The sequence below is a fragment of the Cylas formicarius genome, unplaced genomic scaffold (assembly GCF_029955315.1).
Source record: "Cylas formicarius isolate icCylForm1 unplaced genomic scaffold, icCylForm1.1 PGA_scaffold_7__23_contigs__length_41026272, whole genome shotgun sequence".
Classification (NCBI taxonomy): Eukaryota; Metazoa; Arthropoda; class Insecta; order Coleoptera; family Brentidae; genus Cylas; species Cylas formicarius.
The window spans coordinates 11,502,411-11,520,979 of NW_026844352.1; the positions used below are offsets into that span (position 1 = coordinate 11,502,411).

General features: G+C 33.3%; 3 protein-coding genes across 7 annotated transcripts in view; 1 reads left to right on the top strand and 2 right to left on the bottom strand.

The window, feature by feature from the left end:
• Positions 1-1,195: 1,195 nt before the first annotated feature.
• Positions 1,196-4,646, bottom strand: LOC132704836 (ras-related protein Rab-33B-like). 3 transcript variants are annotated; one of them, XM_060675111.1, is made up of 4 exons: positions 4,352-4,646; positions 3,444-4,008; positions 2,533-3,387; positions 1,196-2,470 (listed from the first exon to the last, which is right to left on the bottom strand). In XM_060675111.1, exons 2-3 carry the CDS (start codon positions 3,903-3,905, stop codon positions 3,208-3,210), a joined length of 642 nt encoding a protein of 213 aa, XP_060531094.1. In that variant the 5' UTR covers positions 3,906-4,008; positions 4,352-4,646; the 3' UTR covers positions 1,196-2,470; positions 2,533-3,207. The 3 variants fall into 3 exon arrangements, with proteins under 3 accessions (XP_060531094.1, XP_060531093.1, XP_060531092.1); XM_060675110.1 differs by lacking the exon at positions 4,352-4,646 and adding an exon at positions 4,094-4,345; XM_060675109.1 differs by lacking the exon at positions 4,352-4,646 and adding an exon at positions 4,075-4,345 and having other exon boundaries at positions 1,197-2,470.
• Positions 4,647-5,780: 1,134 nt separating this feature from the next.
• On the top strand, positions 5,781-9,362 carry LOC132704837 (Golgi resident protein GCP60). Its single transcript, XM_060675112.1, has 6 exons — positions 5,781-5,985; positions 6,042-6,330; positions 6,388-6,566; positions 6,797-6,936; positions 6,990-7,236; positions 7,621-9,362. Exons 1-6 carry the CDS (start codon positions 5,817-5,819, stop codon positions 7,959-7,961), a joined length of 1,365 nt encoding a protein of 454 aa, XP_060531095.1. The 5' UTR covers positions 5,781-5,816; the 3' UTR covers positions 7,962-9,362.
• Positions 9,363-12,076: 2,714 nt separating this feature from the next.
• The window catches only part of LOC132704472 (ATP-binding cassette sub-family G member 4), a 32,952-nt gene continuing 26,459 nt past the window's right edge, over positions 12,077-18,569 (bottom strand). For all 3 annotated transcript variants that reach the window (XM_060674484.1, XM_060674483.1, XM_060674482.1), the window contains 4 exons: positions 15,579-15,857; positions 14,380-14,480; positions 14,165-14,320; positions 12,077-12,886 (listed from right to left, as the gene is read on the bottom strand). In XM_060674484.1, coding sequence (XP_060530467.1) covers positions 12,536-12,886; positions 14,165-14,320; positions 14,380-14,480; positions 15,579-15,857 — 887 coding nt within the window. In that variant the 3' untranslated portion in view covers positions 12,077-12,535. The remainder of the gene's footprint in view (positions 12,887-14,164; positions 14,321-14,379; positions 14,481-15,578; positions 15,858-18,569) is intronic.

Below are 18,569 nucleotides of genomic sequence, written 5' to 3' on the forward strand. Positions count from 1 at the left end.
TTTTAGACCATTAAAGATACAGAGCCCATAAAAGTTTTGTGTTTAGATGTATAATGCGCTGAAGTGAAATTATCAGAGTTTACGAAATGAATTATTTTATAATTTTTTAAATTATTAAATATGTTTTCATTACTGAATAATGTACAGTGTGTTCAATTATGGTTGTAAATGCAAGGAATCTCCCTTATTAGTAAGGATAGAGCCGTTTTGCGCAATAGAATGCTACTTTTTTGTAAAGCTTACAATTCCTTTCGCTTCGTTTTTGAGTTATGTGGCGAAACGGAAACAGGTTCAGAGCTCTCCTCGTTTCTAAGTTGATTTTTAACTAATCAAAAAGGAGGAAACTCTTATAAAATATATTGCAAAGAATTCAGTACTTCAATTTTTTTAATGGGACATCTGGTATATTTTGCGTCATTTTTTTTTTAAATATATATATATATTGTTGTTAGGATGTTACGTTATTTCATTAAAACTGTAATAGTAAAAAGAAAAGTTTTCGAATATATTTTTAAGGACACTAGTTGGGAACTAAAAACTAGATATTTTGTTTAGATAGATGTTTAATTTTTCACAAAAAGAATTCTCGATTCAACCAGTGCAGTGGCGATCTAATTAACCAAAATATTATTTGTTCATAGACAGTCAGAGGCACATTCATGCATGCATTCGTTTATGAGCAGATTTGATCTCTTACTTTTTCAGTCTATGGCAAGGTTTTCGCTAAAAATAAGAACCAATTTCTCAGCATGCTGGCATATTAACGATATTGTTATGACCTTGCAGAGAAGAGGTTTTTATTTTTTTAAGCGAAAACCATACATCGGATTGAAAAAACAAAGAAATTAAATTTCTTTAGAAATGATTGGTGATTACAAGAATAGTTTTTATTTGAAGAGAAAACATTGGCGTACCATCAATGTCTGCCAAAATAGACAGGTGAAATTCCGTAAGCCCGACACTGGTTTATTTTTTAAAAATTGTGGTACACTAAATAATACATCTTGAAATTGAAATTTTTGGTACACATGTACTAGTGTGCCAAAAATTTCATTAAAATACCTAAAGTGGTATTACAAATATTAAAATGCACCCAAAAATCTTCCTCTTAATTATTGACATTCAATTAGAAAACACACTGTATATTATTTATTGTATACTAATGGTCGTTTTGAACTTTTAATTTATTAAAAAATGTACAATATCTTAAGAGCTACAATCATATACAAAATACATAAGAGAGAAACAATTTTGCAAAGAAAGAGGTTTATTCAAATAGATAAGTCCTAGGGCCTTAGGCGTACATAGGGTTGTGGAATTGACAGGTCAAGTTTTTTTGTGTCAATGAATAATGATGATTTTAAAATTGCAACGAAATTTATATTTAATTATATTGTGCGTCACATCGCCATCGCATCGCTCTGAAAACTAAATGGAGTGGATATTTTTGTTGGAATTCCTCGAATTGCTGCTGCTGATGTCATGAACTGGTTGACGTATACTTTCGACCTTCCTTGTATATACGTGTAATATTGAAGCAGTATCTACTTTAACAATAAGGAAATCCTAAAGAACCCGACAGAAGTATGTGTCATATTAAAATAAAGGATAATAACAACAATATTGACATTTTTAGAAAATAATCTACTTTCTATGCAGATATTTTAAACAAAAGCGTGGTTTTGTGCAACATTTTTTTTTGACAAAGTAGCTTATTTGGAATATCGAATTTATTAAATAACTGATACTAAACTTATTTTAAGGCACAAACGTTGTCAGTAAATATTCGCACGTCATAGAGTATATAGTAATTCCTTTCACACATTAATCAAAAATTGAATAAAATACATAATAAAGATAATTTTTTATTTCTATTTCTTACCCAAAAATAACAAAATCTAGATTTATTGAGATCCTTAAGGAATTCATACGAATGCGTACTAGACCAGCTCAAAAATTGATACTAAGACGAAACTACCGAAGAAACTGAAGGAATTAAAATCCTGAAAAAACTGGCAACTGCATGGGACAGAATAACTATTTGTTGTAGTGGTACACATACTTATCGAATCAAATCAGTATGATTCTCAACTACGAGGCCAAAAATAACCATAACATGTTCTAAAGTAAAATAAAAAATTGTTCTGCAATCAACCTTACCAAACAGCTGCCTTAACCTCTCTTAGGAAGATTACGGAAATACTCCCATCTAACCAGGATAAGCTTGAGAGAACAAATAAATACTAATATCTTTTCAATATCAATTAACTCTAAAATCCATTCTATTAAATAATTTTCAATAATCTCTTGGGACTTCCTCCTTTGCTGCGGTTTTAAGATCACAATTTTGCTTTATAAATATTTGATTCCCTTTTCATCTGTTGTGTTCACCCTTAAGCATATTTTCAACGTTACCAAGTATAATTTTAACCTGCCTAAATTATCTATAAAATAGACAAATTGAGGAAAGCTAAAACATAAATCTCAAAGTCAAAGTTATAGAATCTCAAAAGCACACCATTAAGGACTCACTCTAATAAATTTTGCAGGCATAGACATTTTTTTATGGTAGCAACAAAGGCCAATCAATCATTTTCAGTTTTAAATTTCCTTCTCTGTGTTTGGGATATTCAGACTCAGCTGATCCAAATTTTGACTTCCACTAGAAGTCCAGTATTGGTATTGGTATTAAAGGGGGGCGCCCTCGCGGGCGTCCAAGCACTTAGGCCACCAGATGGGCCCGTTGTGCCCCCAGGCCGCTCTAGAGGGCGTCCACAATGCCGCCCCTCCTGTAGAAGGTCAGCAACTCCTTTAGCCCAATACCGTGCACTGAGTCCGGATCGATCAGGGCCATTCCGAAGACTCCCAATCTTGCCCATGTGAAGGCAGGGCACTCGGTGAGCAGATGATACGGGGTCTCCTCCCCTTCCATGCACCACCTACACTCCGTGTCGTCTCCAATGCCTAGCAGGCAAAGATGCCTCCTAAGCCTGCAATGTCCTGTGTAGGCCCCTGTCCAGTTTGATTAGATTGGATTGCTAGTTGATTGATTGATAAAAAATAATTCATAGGACAAATTTATTAGAGAGAAAACCAAAATATCACAAGCCGTTTGTTCTCATAAATTCACTTTATAACCTTAAATTTATTTTTATCTACATTTTAAATACGTAAACATATATAAATGAATGAAAAAGAGAACAACAGTCAAAAACAGGAACACCAAGATGATTGTGTAGTATCTTCAACAACTTTTGCTCTAAGCTTAACTAATTCCCTTTCCTCGGGTATTAACGGTTTGCGATTCTTAAGTTTGTGTGCTAAGGTCAGAAATATGGACTCCACATGGTCGCAATGTGAATCCAACTTGGCAGATGTTTCAAATAACTAAAATAAAATGGCAACTTACTATCAACTAATGACAGAAATACAAAAAACCTTACTGGCATATCATACTGATCTGCAAATTTCTGAGCCTGATTAGTAGAAACCTTTATATCATTATCACATTTATTTCCAATTAATAACTTGGTTACGTTAGGAGCACATTGTGACGTAAATTCGTGAATCCACTTCTCCAGAGAAGCAAATGTGGCAGGGTTTGTAACATCATACACTAATATCACTGCATCTGCATTTCTATAATAGCTTCGCATTATGGACGATCGGAAGCGTTCCTGACCTGCAGTGTCCCACAGCTGTAACTTAATAACTTCGCCATCTAAGTTTAGAGTTTTACTCCTATAATCCGTTCCAATTGTTGCTTCTGTTGTAGTGAGAAATGTGCCTTCACAAAATCTATAGGTTAAAGTAGTTTTTCCTACGTTTGAATCACCGATCACGATTACTTTGAATACTCTCTCATTTTTTATGGACTTGGCAGGAGAATAGACAGTAACTTCCATGGCCCATGAAACTTTGTTTTTTTAAAAATCAGCTGGTAAAGTTCATAATAGAATTTACTAGGGTCAGCTTTTGTTTTGCTGTTTGTGATAAATTACTACAATCCTAAAATACACCCATTTACTACTTTGTTACTAAATTGAAAGTATTTAAACAGGTGTTTCTCCTTACTGCGCGTACAACACCTAACTCTTATCTATTAAATGGAATTAAATGCTAATCCGAAAATTTGCGGAATACATTTTTCACGCGTTCTCCTACGTATTTTGCTATAGGATCAACCTCGTCTGGCGATATTAAAAAGGTGAAGTATGAACACAGATAAATCTTATCAATTATCAATGGCAGCATTAAACGGACATAGTGCAAAGCTAAACTGTTATAGAGCACATAATTCAGAATAAGACACCAAAGCGTAACTCGTAACCGATTACAAATGGCGGCATACCCAAAGCCACTCGATCGCTTGCAGAGAGGGCGAGTGGAATGCAGCACTCTTCCTTTTATACCAATTTATTTTAAAGCCATATTTGTGCAAATTGCCTGGAGATATAAGAATAATCAATAACAAAAAATTAAAAATCATCCAACAGAGCCCTATAAATAAACACGCACAAGTGAAAATACAAAAAAGAAATACGCCACTGCTGGGCTGGGAGACGAAGACATTAACTGGTTGCCTAAGCAATAGCAATCGCCACGTTCTGTTCTATTGTGAAATTGCACGCACTTTTTTAACCTATCGGTAGCGGTTGGAGTTGAGAACGTGTTGAATGTTCGACATTTGCCGCTTCCGTTTTAGACATTTGTAAAGGTTATATTATTTTATTTTTTGTAGGATATTTGTATTTACGTAATCTGTTAATTCAGTGTGTGTAGTGTTATTTATTAAAACAGTGTTAATCATCTTTTTTAAAATATTTTAAGCATAGGTTATGTATTTATTACTCCTACGGTACGCCATTTTTGGAAATGGTTTTATTTTGTGTCACACATGACGTGACAGCGAACCTCCAACACGTTAGCAATCGCCATCGCTACGAATACGCTCCCGATATGTTAACAGTAGAGGTTTGCTCTAAGTTCGCTGGAACCTAGAAAGTTGTTGTCTCTGATTTGAAGATGAGATTTTGGATGTTTTTGAGTCTGCCGGGATTATTCGGTCAAATCATATAGCTCTAGAGACTTTGAAACAAACATTTAAAATTGTTGAAAAAGCACCAGGAAGTTATTACATAATTAATGACTGTAAGCACCATCAAAATTGATGTGCCTTTGGTGGCTATGAAAATTTCGTAGAAAAGGGAATGATTTTCCGCACATGCCCCTCAATTTCACACATTAAGATGCCCTTTGTGCCATTTGAAAACAGCGATCTTCACAGAGTGAACTCATTTTCCGCTGAACTTTTAACGGGATTTGGCAAGTCACGAATTGTCAGCGGCCATGTTGGTTGTTGAGCGACGTTAGGTGGAAAGCGAGTTCTAAGATATAATGCCTGATTGCAATTTATAGAGTGAATTCCGAGAAAATTGTCCTTCCTTAAATATTGCTACTTACACTTAATTCCAAAAAATCACTTTTAACAAAGACCGTGGCAGGAAAACCAACATCATTTCCGCTTTTTGAATTTAAATATATGGTGGATTCCGTCCTGAGCATTTTCGTTCGCTCCCAACACAGTCCATAGTATTTGTCCTAAAAACTTTGGTATGGGTTTAAATTAAGTTGTTTTTGTTTTTTAAGTGTTTTATGGACGTGTTGAAGTATTTAAGTATTGCCGGCCCGTAGAGAAAAATCCTCATGGGATCTCGGCAATGGGCGAATGTCCTGAATAAACTTACCCAGTTAAAAGAATGTGATCTGCTGAATCTATGCTGCACAACATGTCATGTCATATCAACATATAAAAAATGTCAACTGTAATGGATGGTGACGAGGCAGAGGTTTCAAAAAATTCGGAAAATATTAATTGGCAATCCAACATTCAAAAAGAAGTGCAAAATACAATTAGCAACAACAGCTTAGAATATGGTTTGCCTCTTGAAGAAGTTTACAGACTAGGACTTAACTTTTATAAAGGTAAATATACTTGTAAACAAGCCGGTAATGTGTTATAATGAAAATAATTATTTTAGAAAAAGGTGGCAAAGCGGTTCATTTTAGCTATGAAGACAATTTGCAATTGGTGGCGTTTTCTCAGCAGGTTGTTCACGGCCCCTTGTGCGATGTTATTAACAAACTAACTCCTCTAGGAACTTTAGATGTTGTTGGCAAGGATAGAAGAGAGGCATGGCAAAAACTTGGTAAACTTTCAACTGAGCAGGCCCGTGCAGGATTCATTGAATTATTGGGTCGGAGGTGTCCTTTATTTTCTGCATTTGTGGAAGCTCATAGGAGAGAACAACTGGAACATAAACAGAGAGAGTTAGTTGCATATTCATTACAGATTACATTACTATACTGACAAATATTTTATTAAAGGAAAAGGGAATTGGAACAAAGACTTCTTGAGATGGAGGAACAGAGAAAAAAGGATGAGGAAGAGAAACTTCGAGTAGAACATTTGCAGAAGGAAGAAGCTATAAAGAGGCAAATTCAACAAGCTTTAAATGAGCAAACTTATGATCAGTTTAGAAAATATTCTGAACAACAATATCCAGGTGAGATTTGTCAAGTTAATAAATGATCTTACTAGAAGCATTAAGGTTAAATCATTGACCTACCTTATAATGGACCGTGATAGAATTTTAGTAATAAAAAGATGGCCAAAATATAGAGCAACCACATATACCTGCTAGTGTCTTTTCATTGCTTAGCCATGGTGCATTATTTTGCTACGTTTATACTTTAAATGTACTTATTCCATATTATCGGGTTTCATATTTTGTAGGCGATCCGGAAAAACAGGGCACACTTATCAGGCAGTTGCAGGATCAACATTACATTCAATATATGCAACAATTGCAACATGCACAGCAAGGCAGCCAAGGTGAGAAAACCGAGGTTGTGGAGAATAATCCGAATGACTATGTAAGTAACATACAACCAACAGTAATTCCTTTAACTATCATATGACACTTTAGCTTGGTGGATCTGAGAATTTAAAAGAGTCAAAAGACATTCTTCAAGAAGATGATGATGTAACAACAATTGTTGCCGCCAGCATGTGGACTCTGCCAGATATTGAAGCTTTCAAACAAAGAGTTTCACAGAATGAAGGAGATGGAGTTGTTAGGGTTGGTCATGGTGAAACTGTTACTGTTAGAGTTCCTACTCATCCAAATGGGTCTAGACTTTTTTGGGAATTTGCTACTGATCACTATGATATTGGTAAGTAATTTTCTCATAAATATTTGTGATTTTTTTGCTGTTATTTTGATTTAGTTTTATCAATATATCTGAAAATGTTAAATATTGTTTAAGACTGCTATTTTAATAAGAAGTGAAATTTCTAGTTTTTTTAGTTTTATGTTTAGTGGTGGTCTATGACATTCATATTAAAAATATTGATGACGGTTATGACTTGTGTTATTTTTGTCATGTGTGCAAGTAAAGAAGTTTTTTGTCATTTTGCATAGACTATATTTTTCATTTTCAATACTAAAATGGTACTAACTGTAATTAGGTTATCACTGAAATTATGCAAGAGATTAGAGGTCAACTTTCAATTTATGCAAAATGCTATCAAAATCTGCAATACCCATTCTTTTGCAGGTTTCGGTATTTATTTCGAATTTGGTAATCCTATGACTGAAGAGGTATCGGTTCACGTTTCCGAAAGTGATGGAGATGATCTGGATGAGATAGATGAAGAGGAACTGTATAATGACGTAGCGTTGAAGAACGATCTCGAAGCGGCAGCTATCGATTTGTCCACATTAACCAAACCACTATTAACTGAAATTGTTCCAGTTTATCGAAGAGACTGCCAAAATGAAGTGTACGCCGGTTCACATTTATACCCAGGCAAAGGAGTTTATTTACTTAAATTTGATAATTCTTATTCATTGTGGAGGTCCAAAACCCTGTACTATAGGGTGTACTATACACACTGAAGCCCAGTATTGTTGTTTGATGTTCTAATGTGTTTGTATTGTCATTCTCAAACTTGCCTTTAAGCATTTCGATTAGCTTAAGGTTGAATTATTACTACTGTTAAGTTTATTTCAATTTATTTATGAAACATTATTTTTCTCAATTAGAGAATGTTGATACATTTACTTGTTTTATATTGTACTTTCTCCCTTTGAGAGTGCTAATAAATAATTCTTCACCTGGTGTAACCAAAGATTAACTTGGACAGCAATGTTCAATGACAACAAATTGATTGATGAACTTCCTAATCTAGGAATAATGTAAATTGTTTCAAGTATTTCAAGGAATCAGTTAGTTTAACTTTGGCAGACAATAATGAAAAAAAAAGTGTTTTTACAGAAAGAAATAAACACTCGCCTATATGAATGAGACTAATCTAACTTTACATATTTATGCACTTTATTCAACTAAATGGGATATGCTGAGAAAATGTGAATGAATTTATTTCTATAAATTGATTTACAGGCAACAAACAAAACAAGACATAATTTTTAAATTATTATTTATTTAGAAGTAACATTCCATTGTAGATAAACATAATTAAAACTTTGGTTGATAATACCAGAATACTTACTAACAAACAGCTATCACATGTTTCTTTAATATAAAATAGTACAAGCACTTCAACACGTGTTAATTAATTATATTAAACTAGGTACAAGGCACATGATGTATATTATTGTCTTCACTATTCTAAAATTTGTACTCATAAAAATTAAAATATGACAAAAATATAGAATCATAGAGAACAAGTGAAAGGTTACTATTTTGAAAACCTTCAATTAACTATCACTGCAATTTTCTGCAGCATGGTATTTGTAAAAAACTTTGTTGGTGGCCTGCTAACAACTTCAATACAAATGATCTTCAAAAACGAATCACTTGACCCAATTACATCTCACGCTAGAATTATTTAAAACTATTAGCAAGTTCAGATTTTTAACATTTTGTGGTTTTCTCAGCTTGTTAATTCCTGACAAAAAATATACTAACTAACCTAGGCTTTAAAGTAAAAAATTGGACATGAAGTCATATAATTACATAATTCCATCCATTTTAAAACATTATAATTTTTTTGTTCCTTAAAAAACATACGCCACTGATGCACGATATTTTCACACAAAATTTAATTCCCAATAACTAATTTTTAGGAATTGAATTAAAAAAAAAAGTTTTTTCACACTACAGGGAATACAAACATAAGAGCCTTTTTTGGCTTTAGGATCCCGTTCAATTTCAAAGAAATACAAATAAATCCTTTTAAACAAATTTGAATGACAATTATACATTATTAGTAAAGGAGCTTACATGGTATAAAATGATAGGCATGTTTATGTGAACTCAAATTACTTACTGCTTTGAACTGATTCCAGTTTATAACTTAATGACTTAAGTTTTTTTGCAATTACCATTCCTAATTCGTTGGCGGAACTTTTCTCTGGAGTCATGATAAGCCTTCTTCTCAGTCTTGGATTTATTTCTGATTTTGGCAATGGCAGCGATTGCGGCGTTTTATCTCCGCTTGGCCCCAGCAGATTAAACTTATAATCTACAGGTGACCAAGTAACTGGTTTGCGACGAGGACCCCTTTGTGACACCAAAATTTCTTCAGGACTCACACTTTTGTTAGGTGTGCTATGTTCACTTAACGATTCATTGATTTCACTTAGTGCTATTCTAAGCGACCTTCTAGGCAGATTTGGTTCATTGGCAGGTAACTGACCTTCCATTATTTATTCTGAGTACCTTCTCAGTTTAATTTCTTCAGTACATTGTTGGGTATTTTTGGAAGTTTCGTTTCCCGCTAAATTCTAAAAATAATCATATTTGCTTCTTACAATACCAACATTAGGCAAGTTTATCAAGCGTCCCCGCTACACAATTTTGTTTACTGCCTTTTAAACAATGCTACCAATAAACTTTGTGTTCCCAAGAATATCTCTGGTGAATATTTCACACAGTTTACAACCCTTGTTTTGGAATGGGGTTCCGTGGATATACTATGGTTAGTTTTGGTGAGGTTGGTAAGGTATAACGCGGTGCTCATGGTAAAATGATTTGAATGGTGAGCCTTTGTGACATTTTTTTTTCTACTCCCGTCTGTAAAATACCTAATTACACACCAATCTAGCGTGCGGGAAGCGCCACTTTACCACGTCAGATTCATTCGTATATTTTCGGAAATATTTCCCATGCTTCGAATTTTGACGTTTGTAAATTCTGACGGTCATGTCATATTTGTGTTCTTTTGCGAAAATGTACCCAAAAACAAGTGCGTAAACGGCATTTGACTCAGGAGTTTATTTGACACGAGCGGAGCGAGTTTTTAATAAACGAGTGAATTAAAAGTTTACCGAACGTCTTGCATACTATATTTTTTCTACGAGCGTTAGTTTTTGGGTACATTTTCGCAAAACAACACGAATACGTTCACCGGCATGATCGACAAACGTCAAAATTCAAGGCGCGGGAAATATCTCCGAAAACATCCGATTGCCTCCAAACCCATGCGGTAAAATCCCGAGAATGTCCACAGTGGCTCCGAAACTAAACTGACGGTATAGTGACGCTTCCCGCACGCTACATGGGTGTGTAAATAGGCATTTTGCAACAAGTGCGGTAAACGGCATTTGAATCATGATTTTATTTGAAAAAGTTTTTCTACTCCTTCCTGCAAAATACCTAATTACACACCGATCTAGCGTGCGGGAACCGCCACTTTACCACGTTAGTCACTTGGGACATTTCCGGGATTTTACCGCACGGGTTTGGGGGCAATCGGACGTTTTCGCAGATATTTCCCACGCTTTGAATTTTGACTTTGAATTTGACAGGCCTGTCATATTCAAAAAATATAGCGACCTTACTACGGTAAAAATGGATGCACCACTGGCGGCATTGTTATGTTCGCACTAACTTGCACTTTGCTCCATTTTCTTTCTAAACAGCGATTTCCATAGACTGTACTTTGTTTCTCAATACATTTAACGGGATCAAGGCATATTTTGACAAAATACTGCAGCAAATCTGCCGCATCTAAACTTATTATCAGTGGCCATGTTGGTTGTCGAATGCCGCAAGGTCATTGGCTACAAACGCGATTTTAAATCATGCGCATGTGCATGTAGAATGGACCTTCTCAATTTGTTTTCCAGTTAATTCATTAGTTCCTGTATTATAGGCATAGGAGTTTCTGTCAGATTACTGCGGTTTGTATTATTCAAAAATATACAGGGTGATCCATTAAAAAAAAATATAAGTCTGGTTTATTTCTCGAAAAAGCATCCAAAAACATCCTGTATCTCAAAAATCAAAAGGGCTATGAAAATTAAGTTTGCTGCATCTTTCGTTTCCGAAAAATTAGCACAGTGTCGCTAAAAACGCATCTCTCTTTACTAATAAACGAGAAACCTCGTAAAACCATCGAGAAATGAACTGTACATAAATGCCGCAAAGCAGGTTCCTATAATCCATATTGGAAAGTTTTTCATGGATATGATTAAAAATAAAGTAAACATAATTGCTACTATGATGCAATTCCTACCCAAGGCATTAATAAGTACATTCTGATTTCTAAGTTTTATGTTCCATTTGAATCAGAAAATGTAATATTTTTTAAGGTAAGAATCATATTTTTGTAACTTAAACAATAGAATACCCAGCTCGACGGAATCATATGCTTTCCTTACATCTAGTAATTGAGTTTACTGCCACTCTCTTTCTCCGAAGACCATGTGAAGTAGATTGTGTCAATTGAAAAATCCATGTCGCGATTCTGGATTCTGGAAAATAGTAGCAAAAACATAAAATAATTTTAAAAACATTTGATAAATTACGTAATAAACCTTAGGGGTTTATAGTTATTTAAATCTTTTGGACAACCTCTCTTGTGTACAAGTTTTATTCTGGTATCAAGTCAAATTTCCTGGTGTTGTTAAGTTAGGTATTTAAAAAGCCACTTTCTGAAAAACCACTGACAAGAAGAGCTAGAGAAATTATGTTTTCAAAGGTAGGTAGAGAAAATCATTTGTATTTACGTATGTGAAGACGTTACATGTGTTAATTTGGTGCGCAAGTGAAAAATGAAACAATCACGTCTGTATAAAAATGTATTAGTAAACTTGAAGTTCCACTAACCTATTTCTCGTTTATATAATATTATCGATTAATATTTGACATTACAATATCAGTAGGTACGAAAATTGTATAAGCTGTGGAAAATTTTAAAAAAATCGCTAAAAAATCCGGCAACGCAAAATACAGTGGTTGCAAACACAAACCTGAAAATTATTTATGTACATGTAATTTCGCAGTGCGCCTTCGTTAATATCACATATTCAGAGTTTGAGTTTCAAAGTCCCCTTTATAGTCACCCTCGCTAAAATAACCGACCATTCCTGAAGACTTGCAGTTGTGATGACGTGAATAAATAATAAAAAAAGAGTACCTAACAGTGATAACCATTCGTACAAAAAAATCACAATTAAAATCTCCTGTCACTATCACAATACTGAACCTAACTATAATATTAAGCTCAACGGTTCTGCATGAGTTTTATTCGAAGTACGAAGTACGCGCTTACTCTAAGGACAATGAAAAGACTAGAAAGGACAATGACGTCTATTACGTAAGTTCTCATATCGCCCTTCATCGACATCTGATTCAAAAACGTGGTCGGGTATTTAAAGTGGCAATAGTCCACCTTGCACTCCAGCTTTGGCCGATTCAAGCCATATATTGCGATCATGCTCCCCTCGAAACTGTATTTGACGTAACTCAAGTAGGGTAACCACTGCAGATATTGAGGTATGTCGTCCAAATTGGCGAAAAATCCTGAGAATAGTACCATCGGAATCGTGGAAATTGGTCCAAGAAATACGCCGCTCTGAAAGGAAAATCCTGTTTAACCATCGGCTGACCCAATCGAATTCTTTTGCCTTTTTTTTGTTTTAAATAGCAGCAATTTCTAATATTTCGACTTTTCAACTTAAATAGCAAAAATTCAGGAACAAGATTTTTTGAAGGTAACATCCAAAAACCAAAAGACCATAGCTCAAATTTTATTAAACTGTGATAACGCTTTGGGATTTTTGACATTTTGAATTTGAAATTCAAGTTTGGTTGTTTGATGCCGGTAATTTTGCGATTTGAGAAGTGTTTGGCCTTTTAATATTGATTAAACAGTTATTTAAAATGGGTTTGCGCTATTTAGTGTATGTGGAAGAACCAGTTATGATGATCCTAACTTCAGTTTCCTTAGGTAACTTACACTTTCAAGTATAGAACGCGATATGAAATAGGCTTATCTATAATTCTTTTATTTTGGTTTTAAGGAAACATTTGCGTTGACAAAGTGTCCCGTTAGTAAATTTTTAGTATTTTAATTTGAATCTCGTAACTTCTATAACAATGAAATTAACAACAGCCTCGAATTGACTTAAAAAAATAAAAAAAAAACATTTCCTGTATTCCTAATCAAAAACAAATGTCGACGTAAAATTTATTTTAGTCATATACATATATAAATGCATGCGCTTTCAAAAATGTTTAATTGAACTTTGAAACCTTTATCCTTGATAATGTCTCTTATTTTGGAAAAAGTTTTTGACATGATTAGCAATTTCTCTTTTGATATGCGCCGAAGGTTAGTGTTTTAAATATACATGTATCCATGTTTAAATTTCTTTTTAAACACCACAATTACAGGTAATATTATTTTACAGAATACAAATCCATCATTTTAAAATTTATTTGAACTTTTTTGTTTATTTTCAGACTGATGCCAAATTATTTTTGTTAAGCCTAATTCAGATAAAAAATTCGATGTTCTATTTAAAAGAAGTAACTTTGATACTTTTAGCATTTTTGGAGTAAACTGTATAATAGGAGTTATAAAAATTAGCCACAATAGACATTTCCCAACCGTTTTATTCCAACCACAATTTTTCTTACTAGATTTAGTTTTGGTTAATTTTAGCTTTTCCGATTAATTAACATACTTTACCTTTCTTGATAATATTTGTCTGAACATCGCCAAGAAATTAATGAACAGATTAAATAAATATATACCTAGTTTTCGAGAAGCTTTATGTTATTATATCTACTGTAGAATATTAACGTAGTAAAAAAAACTCAATCATGTTACAACGTTTGGTATCTTTACCTCTATATTAAGGCCGGAACCGATGAGAAGTCCAAAACTCTGCGATACGAGAGCAGTAAGAACCGCGATCAATAAGAACATGGAAAATCTGGTGGGTTCCAGTGGCTGGGAGGTTATTAGATACACTCCAACTATATAACAAGTCGTTAATATAATCTAAAAAGTGAAAATTTCACTCAAGTTTGAAAATGATCATCTTCACATTTTGTTCTTACCTGAAAAGGTATATCGGCGACGGTTTTTGCGAAATAGTACGATTTCAACGAGTACCAATAATTCAGATGTTCCCGCACGAATACAGACATTTCCAGTGGAACTGAAAAAAACACCATGTATTTTTCTGAAGGAACAGTGACAACATTTTCTACGTTTAAATTTGAACTAACATTAAAGAGAACCATTTAGCAACTGAATGTTTTCATTGATTTTATTTTGGAAGACGAGTGACACAACTAAACTGACGAAAGAGAGTTGCCGTTTCGAAACTAAGTCTGCTTAAAAACATTCAGCTATAAAAATTCTAAGAAATAAAATAAAGTTAGTTAAAAAGTAAACACAAAGTTACCATTAAAAGTGCTTACAAGAAAAAGTCAGGTAATACTGATAAGCAGAAAAAAGGCCTTCCTGATCTTTTCAAGTCAAAAGTGATTCTTTCCAATTATCTTTGATATTGTATTTTTTAAATAACTACCTACTAAGTTCAGTTTATGTTTATTACAACTAAAGATTGTAAAATCACTCCTTAGTGATCAAAAACTAGTAGGATCACATTGGTTCAGTTGTTTCTGTTTAGATATTTAATAAAACTTGGGAAATCTAGGATCTATTATCATATGTAAAGGTTCATTCAAAACTCTGTTTCAACAGCAAAAATGTAAATAAATCTTTTTTTAAAGAAAAACGACACATTTAAATAGAAAATTGTATTTTTTTTTTGCCTTTATTGTGACTTCTAAAATTCTTTTTATTAATGGAATATATTTTAGTAGACTTATATCATAAATTACACTTATTCATGCAATCAAATTCAATGTTACAACCAAGCAATGGGAATTCTTAGAAGAAGGCGAAATACATTTTAGGTAAAAGCATTAATTATATTAATTACTGTAACCAATATTTTCATTTAATGTTAGATGAAGCATTTGTAACTATATTTAATATATTTCATATAAACGGAAACAACAGGCATTCAAAATTCGCGGATATTAACTTCTTTTATTCTAAGATATGAAAATTATTTGGTTCCTAGTAGAAACTTTATACATGCATAAAAGTAAACTATATTACCGATTGTTGTACAGTAATGAATGAAACAAAAACAAGTTGGAGAGACCATTACCACCCCATTATAAAAAAAATAACTAGTTCATTGGCGTTCGTCAGAAAAACACTTGTTATTGCTTCTACTTACAGGTTAAAATTGTAGGCATCATAGCGGTGAACATCATGAACATGACGGTGAAAAACAAACATCCGGCGTTGCTCATTACTTTCGCCGCATTGTTCCCTATGTCATAATAAATGCACCCTATCAATATTCCTATCACAATATGTGCCACTAATCTCATTCTCGTAAGCGTTTTGTCCCGCAGGATAATGCAAATACTGCGATTGAGCAAGATTAAAAACTGGCGAAACCCCGACGTAGGAAATCCGTTCTTTTCGGTCTGCGGTAAATTTTCCGAGGAATCTGGAAAAAAGTTTTTCTCGTAAAAATTATAGTTCGGAAAAACAGCAAGCGATATCTTTTGTTTTGTTATAGCATAGACTAAACACAAATTTTATCTCGCAGTTACACTAACATGTGTCATCTTATATAGCTACTAGATATACGGGGTGTTCTTTAATAGTATATTAATACATTGACAAACTTTATTAAATTCGCAAAAATTAAATTATTACAACTATAACACAAGGGTGATTTCACAAGGACGTTTATAAGCTGGAATTTATTCCATGCTTACCAGATTTGTATTTTCAAAAATTATTGGTGTAGCGAAATGATACATCATTAACAATTTAGTTATTTTAATTAAAAATGACGCATCTCACAAATGCCCCATATACGTAAGATTTTGGTTAGTTTGGTTAGTTTTGGTTAGTTTGGTTTGGTTTATAACAGACCACTGGGAAATAATGGGTAAAAATGATAAAATTAACAAATACACTTTATAAAAGTAAGATTTTAGGTACTAGTATACATTCGTTGAGCTTGTTTTATTTAAAATACAGTTTTAGGAATTTTTCTTTTACATATTTGAAGTGACAAGAAGGTGAAAAAAGTAAGGAAATTTTTTAAAGCCATATAATTAACTAATTCTCGTAGAGTTTCTATAGGAATTTGCGCCTAATCTTATTCAATGATACTAAATCGTTCCTGTGGCCATTCAAGTGCAGTTGTCCTGTTGAAATCACCATCGCGATGGCATGTTCTTCTGCAAACGTAGCAATCATTTTACCTTGTACTTGAATGATTGGTTCTGTCTCAGATGGAGAAAAACATCACCAAATCATTTTGTTCCCTCCCATCTGATTCAAATAGGGAAAATTTGCTTTCATCACTCCAAAGATCAGTATTCCATTTTTCTCTTGAACAAAACAGATGAGATCTGTTAACCTCCATTTGGGTCTCTCTATTGTTCTTTAAGAGAAGCGGTTTTCGGAAGTTTCGATACTCTCAAAATGGACTTGACGCATTTCTCACATCACCACGACTATTTTTGTAATATTTTCGTGACTGCATTTTTAGAAATATTTAAAGATTTTCATTACCGACTTTTTCGATGAAAAATAACGGCGACTGGGCATAATAAATAACTAGTTTTACACGATATTTGCTCTGTAGAATCAAAACTGAATAATTTAGTACACAAATTATAAAAAGTGTCCATACTTATTTTCAACCACAAATCTCTTATCGTGAAAAAAAAAAACAAACAGCATTTGTTAAAAGTAATAAAAAGGTATATCAGTGACGTCGTCTCTTACTGTATAGAAGTTGAAAAAGCTCTAGGTTACTTCAAGCATTAATAATATAAACACTATTAAAAGTTTCCATACTTTTTTCCACCACTGTACTTTCGAATTTCAAATCAATATCTTAAATCAGTTTCTTAGTTACTTACTTACTTTCGTGTTTTACCCGGTATCCATATTAATAGTTTAATTATATGCAAATGCATTGTGTGTCCCTGCATATTAATATGATTTAATTTATAAACCATGAGGAACTTGTTAAAATATATTATATGGAAAAAATTATTAATTAACCTTCGATAACTGTCTTGCCTTATTAATTCTGAACACTGTTTAGTTTGTATTTTCAATGAAAATATTCTTTCCGATTTTAATCATAAAGATTGGTATTAGGATTTTGAAAATATTGTTGAATGTGTATGTTGTATGTTGATATGATTGTTAGTCAGAAAAGAGTTTCTGTTAGTTTTTTCTTTACAGACGTAGGGTGTTTAGCTCTTTTATTATTTTATTATTACTTATTACTTATTACTTATATATGTTACTTATTATTTTATTATGGCTTGTCTGGTTTCCTTTGGATATAATTTCTTTCGACTTCTGTTGTGCCATTCCGGAAGTACAAGATGTATTCTAACGAAGGGGGCGTTGAATTTATAATCCAATTGATGTTATACGTTCTCAAATGGCTTATTAATGTCATGGTACTTGTTTTGAGCGATGCGACAGAACGTTAATATGATTTTAATAACACATATCGCTTAAATTATTTATTTGATCCTTGGTTTCAAACCGCTAATTATCATTAAACCTCGTTCATCCACCATTCATTCGGTTTATATAGAGAATCGCAATTTAGATAATTGCTAGTTACTGCCGGAAACCGGTGTTTTTTTTTTGAATTGGCTAAAAATACAAAGTTTAGAATGAATGTATAACATTATACCCAAAGGACACCAGACAACATCAATAAAGGCACTTATCTAGCAATAGCAATTTTTTAAATCAGCATCCACTAGCCTAACAAACAACATTGCCATGCAAATGTTCTAGGGACATCCTCTTGCTAATTTCTAGATCTTTGTTTATGATTTGACAGCTTTCCAAAATTTTATTTCTCGGAAATGAGTAACAAACTTGTGTATCATCTGCATATATTTAAGTTTTGCAGTGCTGTATGAAATTGGAAATGCGGTAAAATTGGTCCCAGAATGGAGTCTTGAGGTATGGTCTGTTCATATATATAAGAAAGTGACCAATTGCTTTTGACTCAAGGGTGGTGCCTGCGTTTAATATTCTTTGGTTTGGTATACTGCTTAGTTTAAGTTTATTATTGACCATTCCTATTTCGTGTGTAATACAGCGTGTACTGAATCGTGTGCGAATTATGCAAAATATGTGCGAGTCTAGTGTATCTCAGGAGATG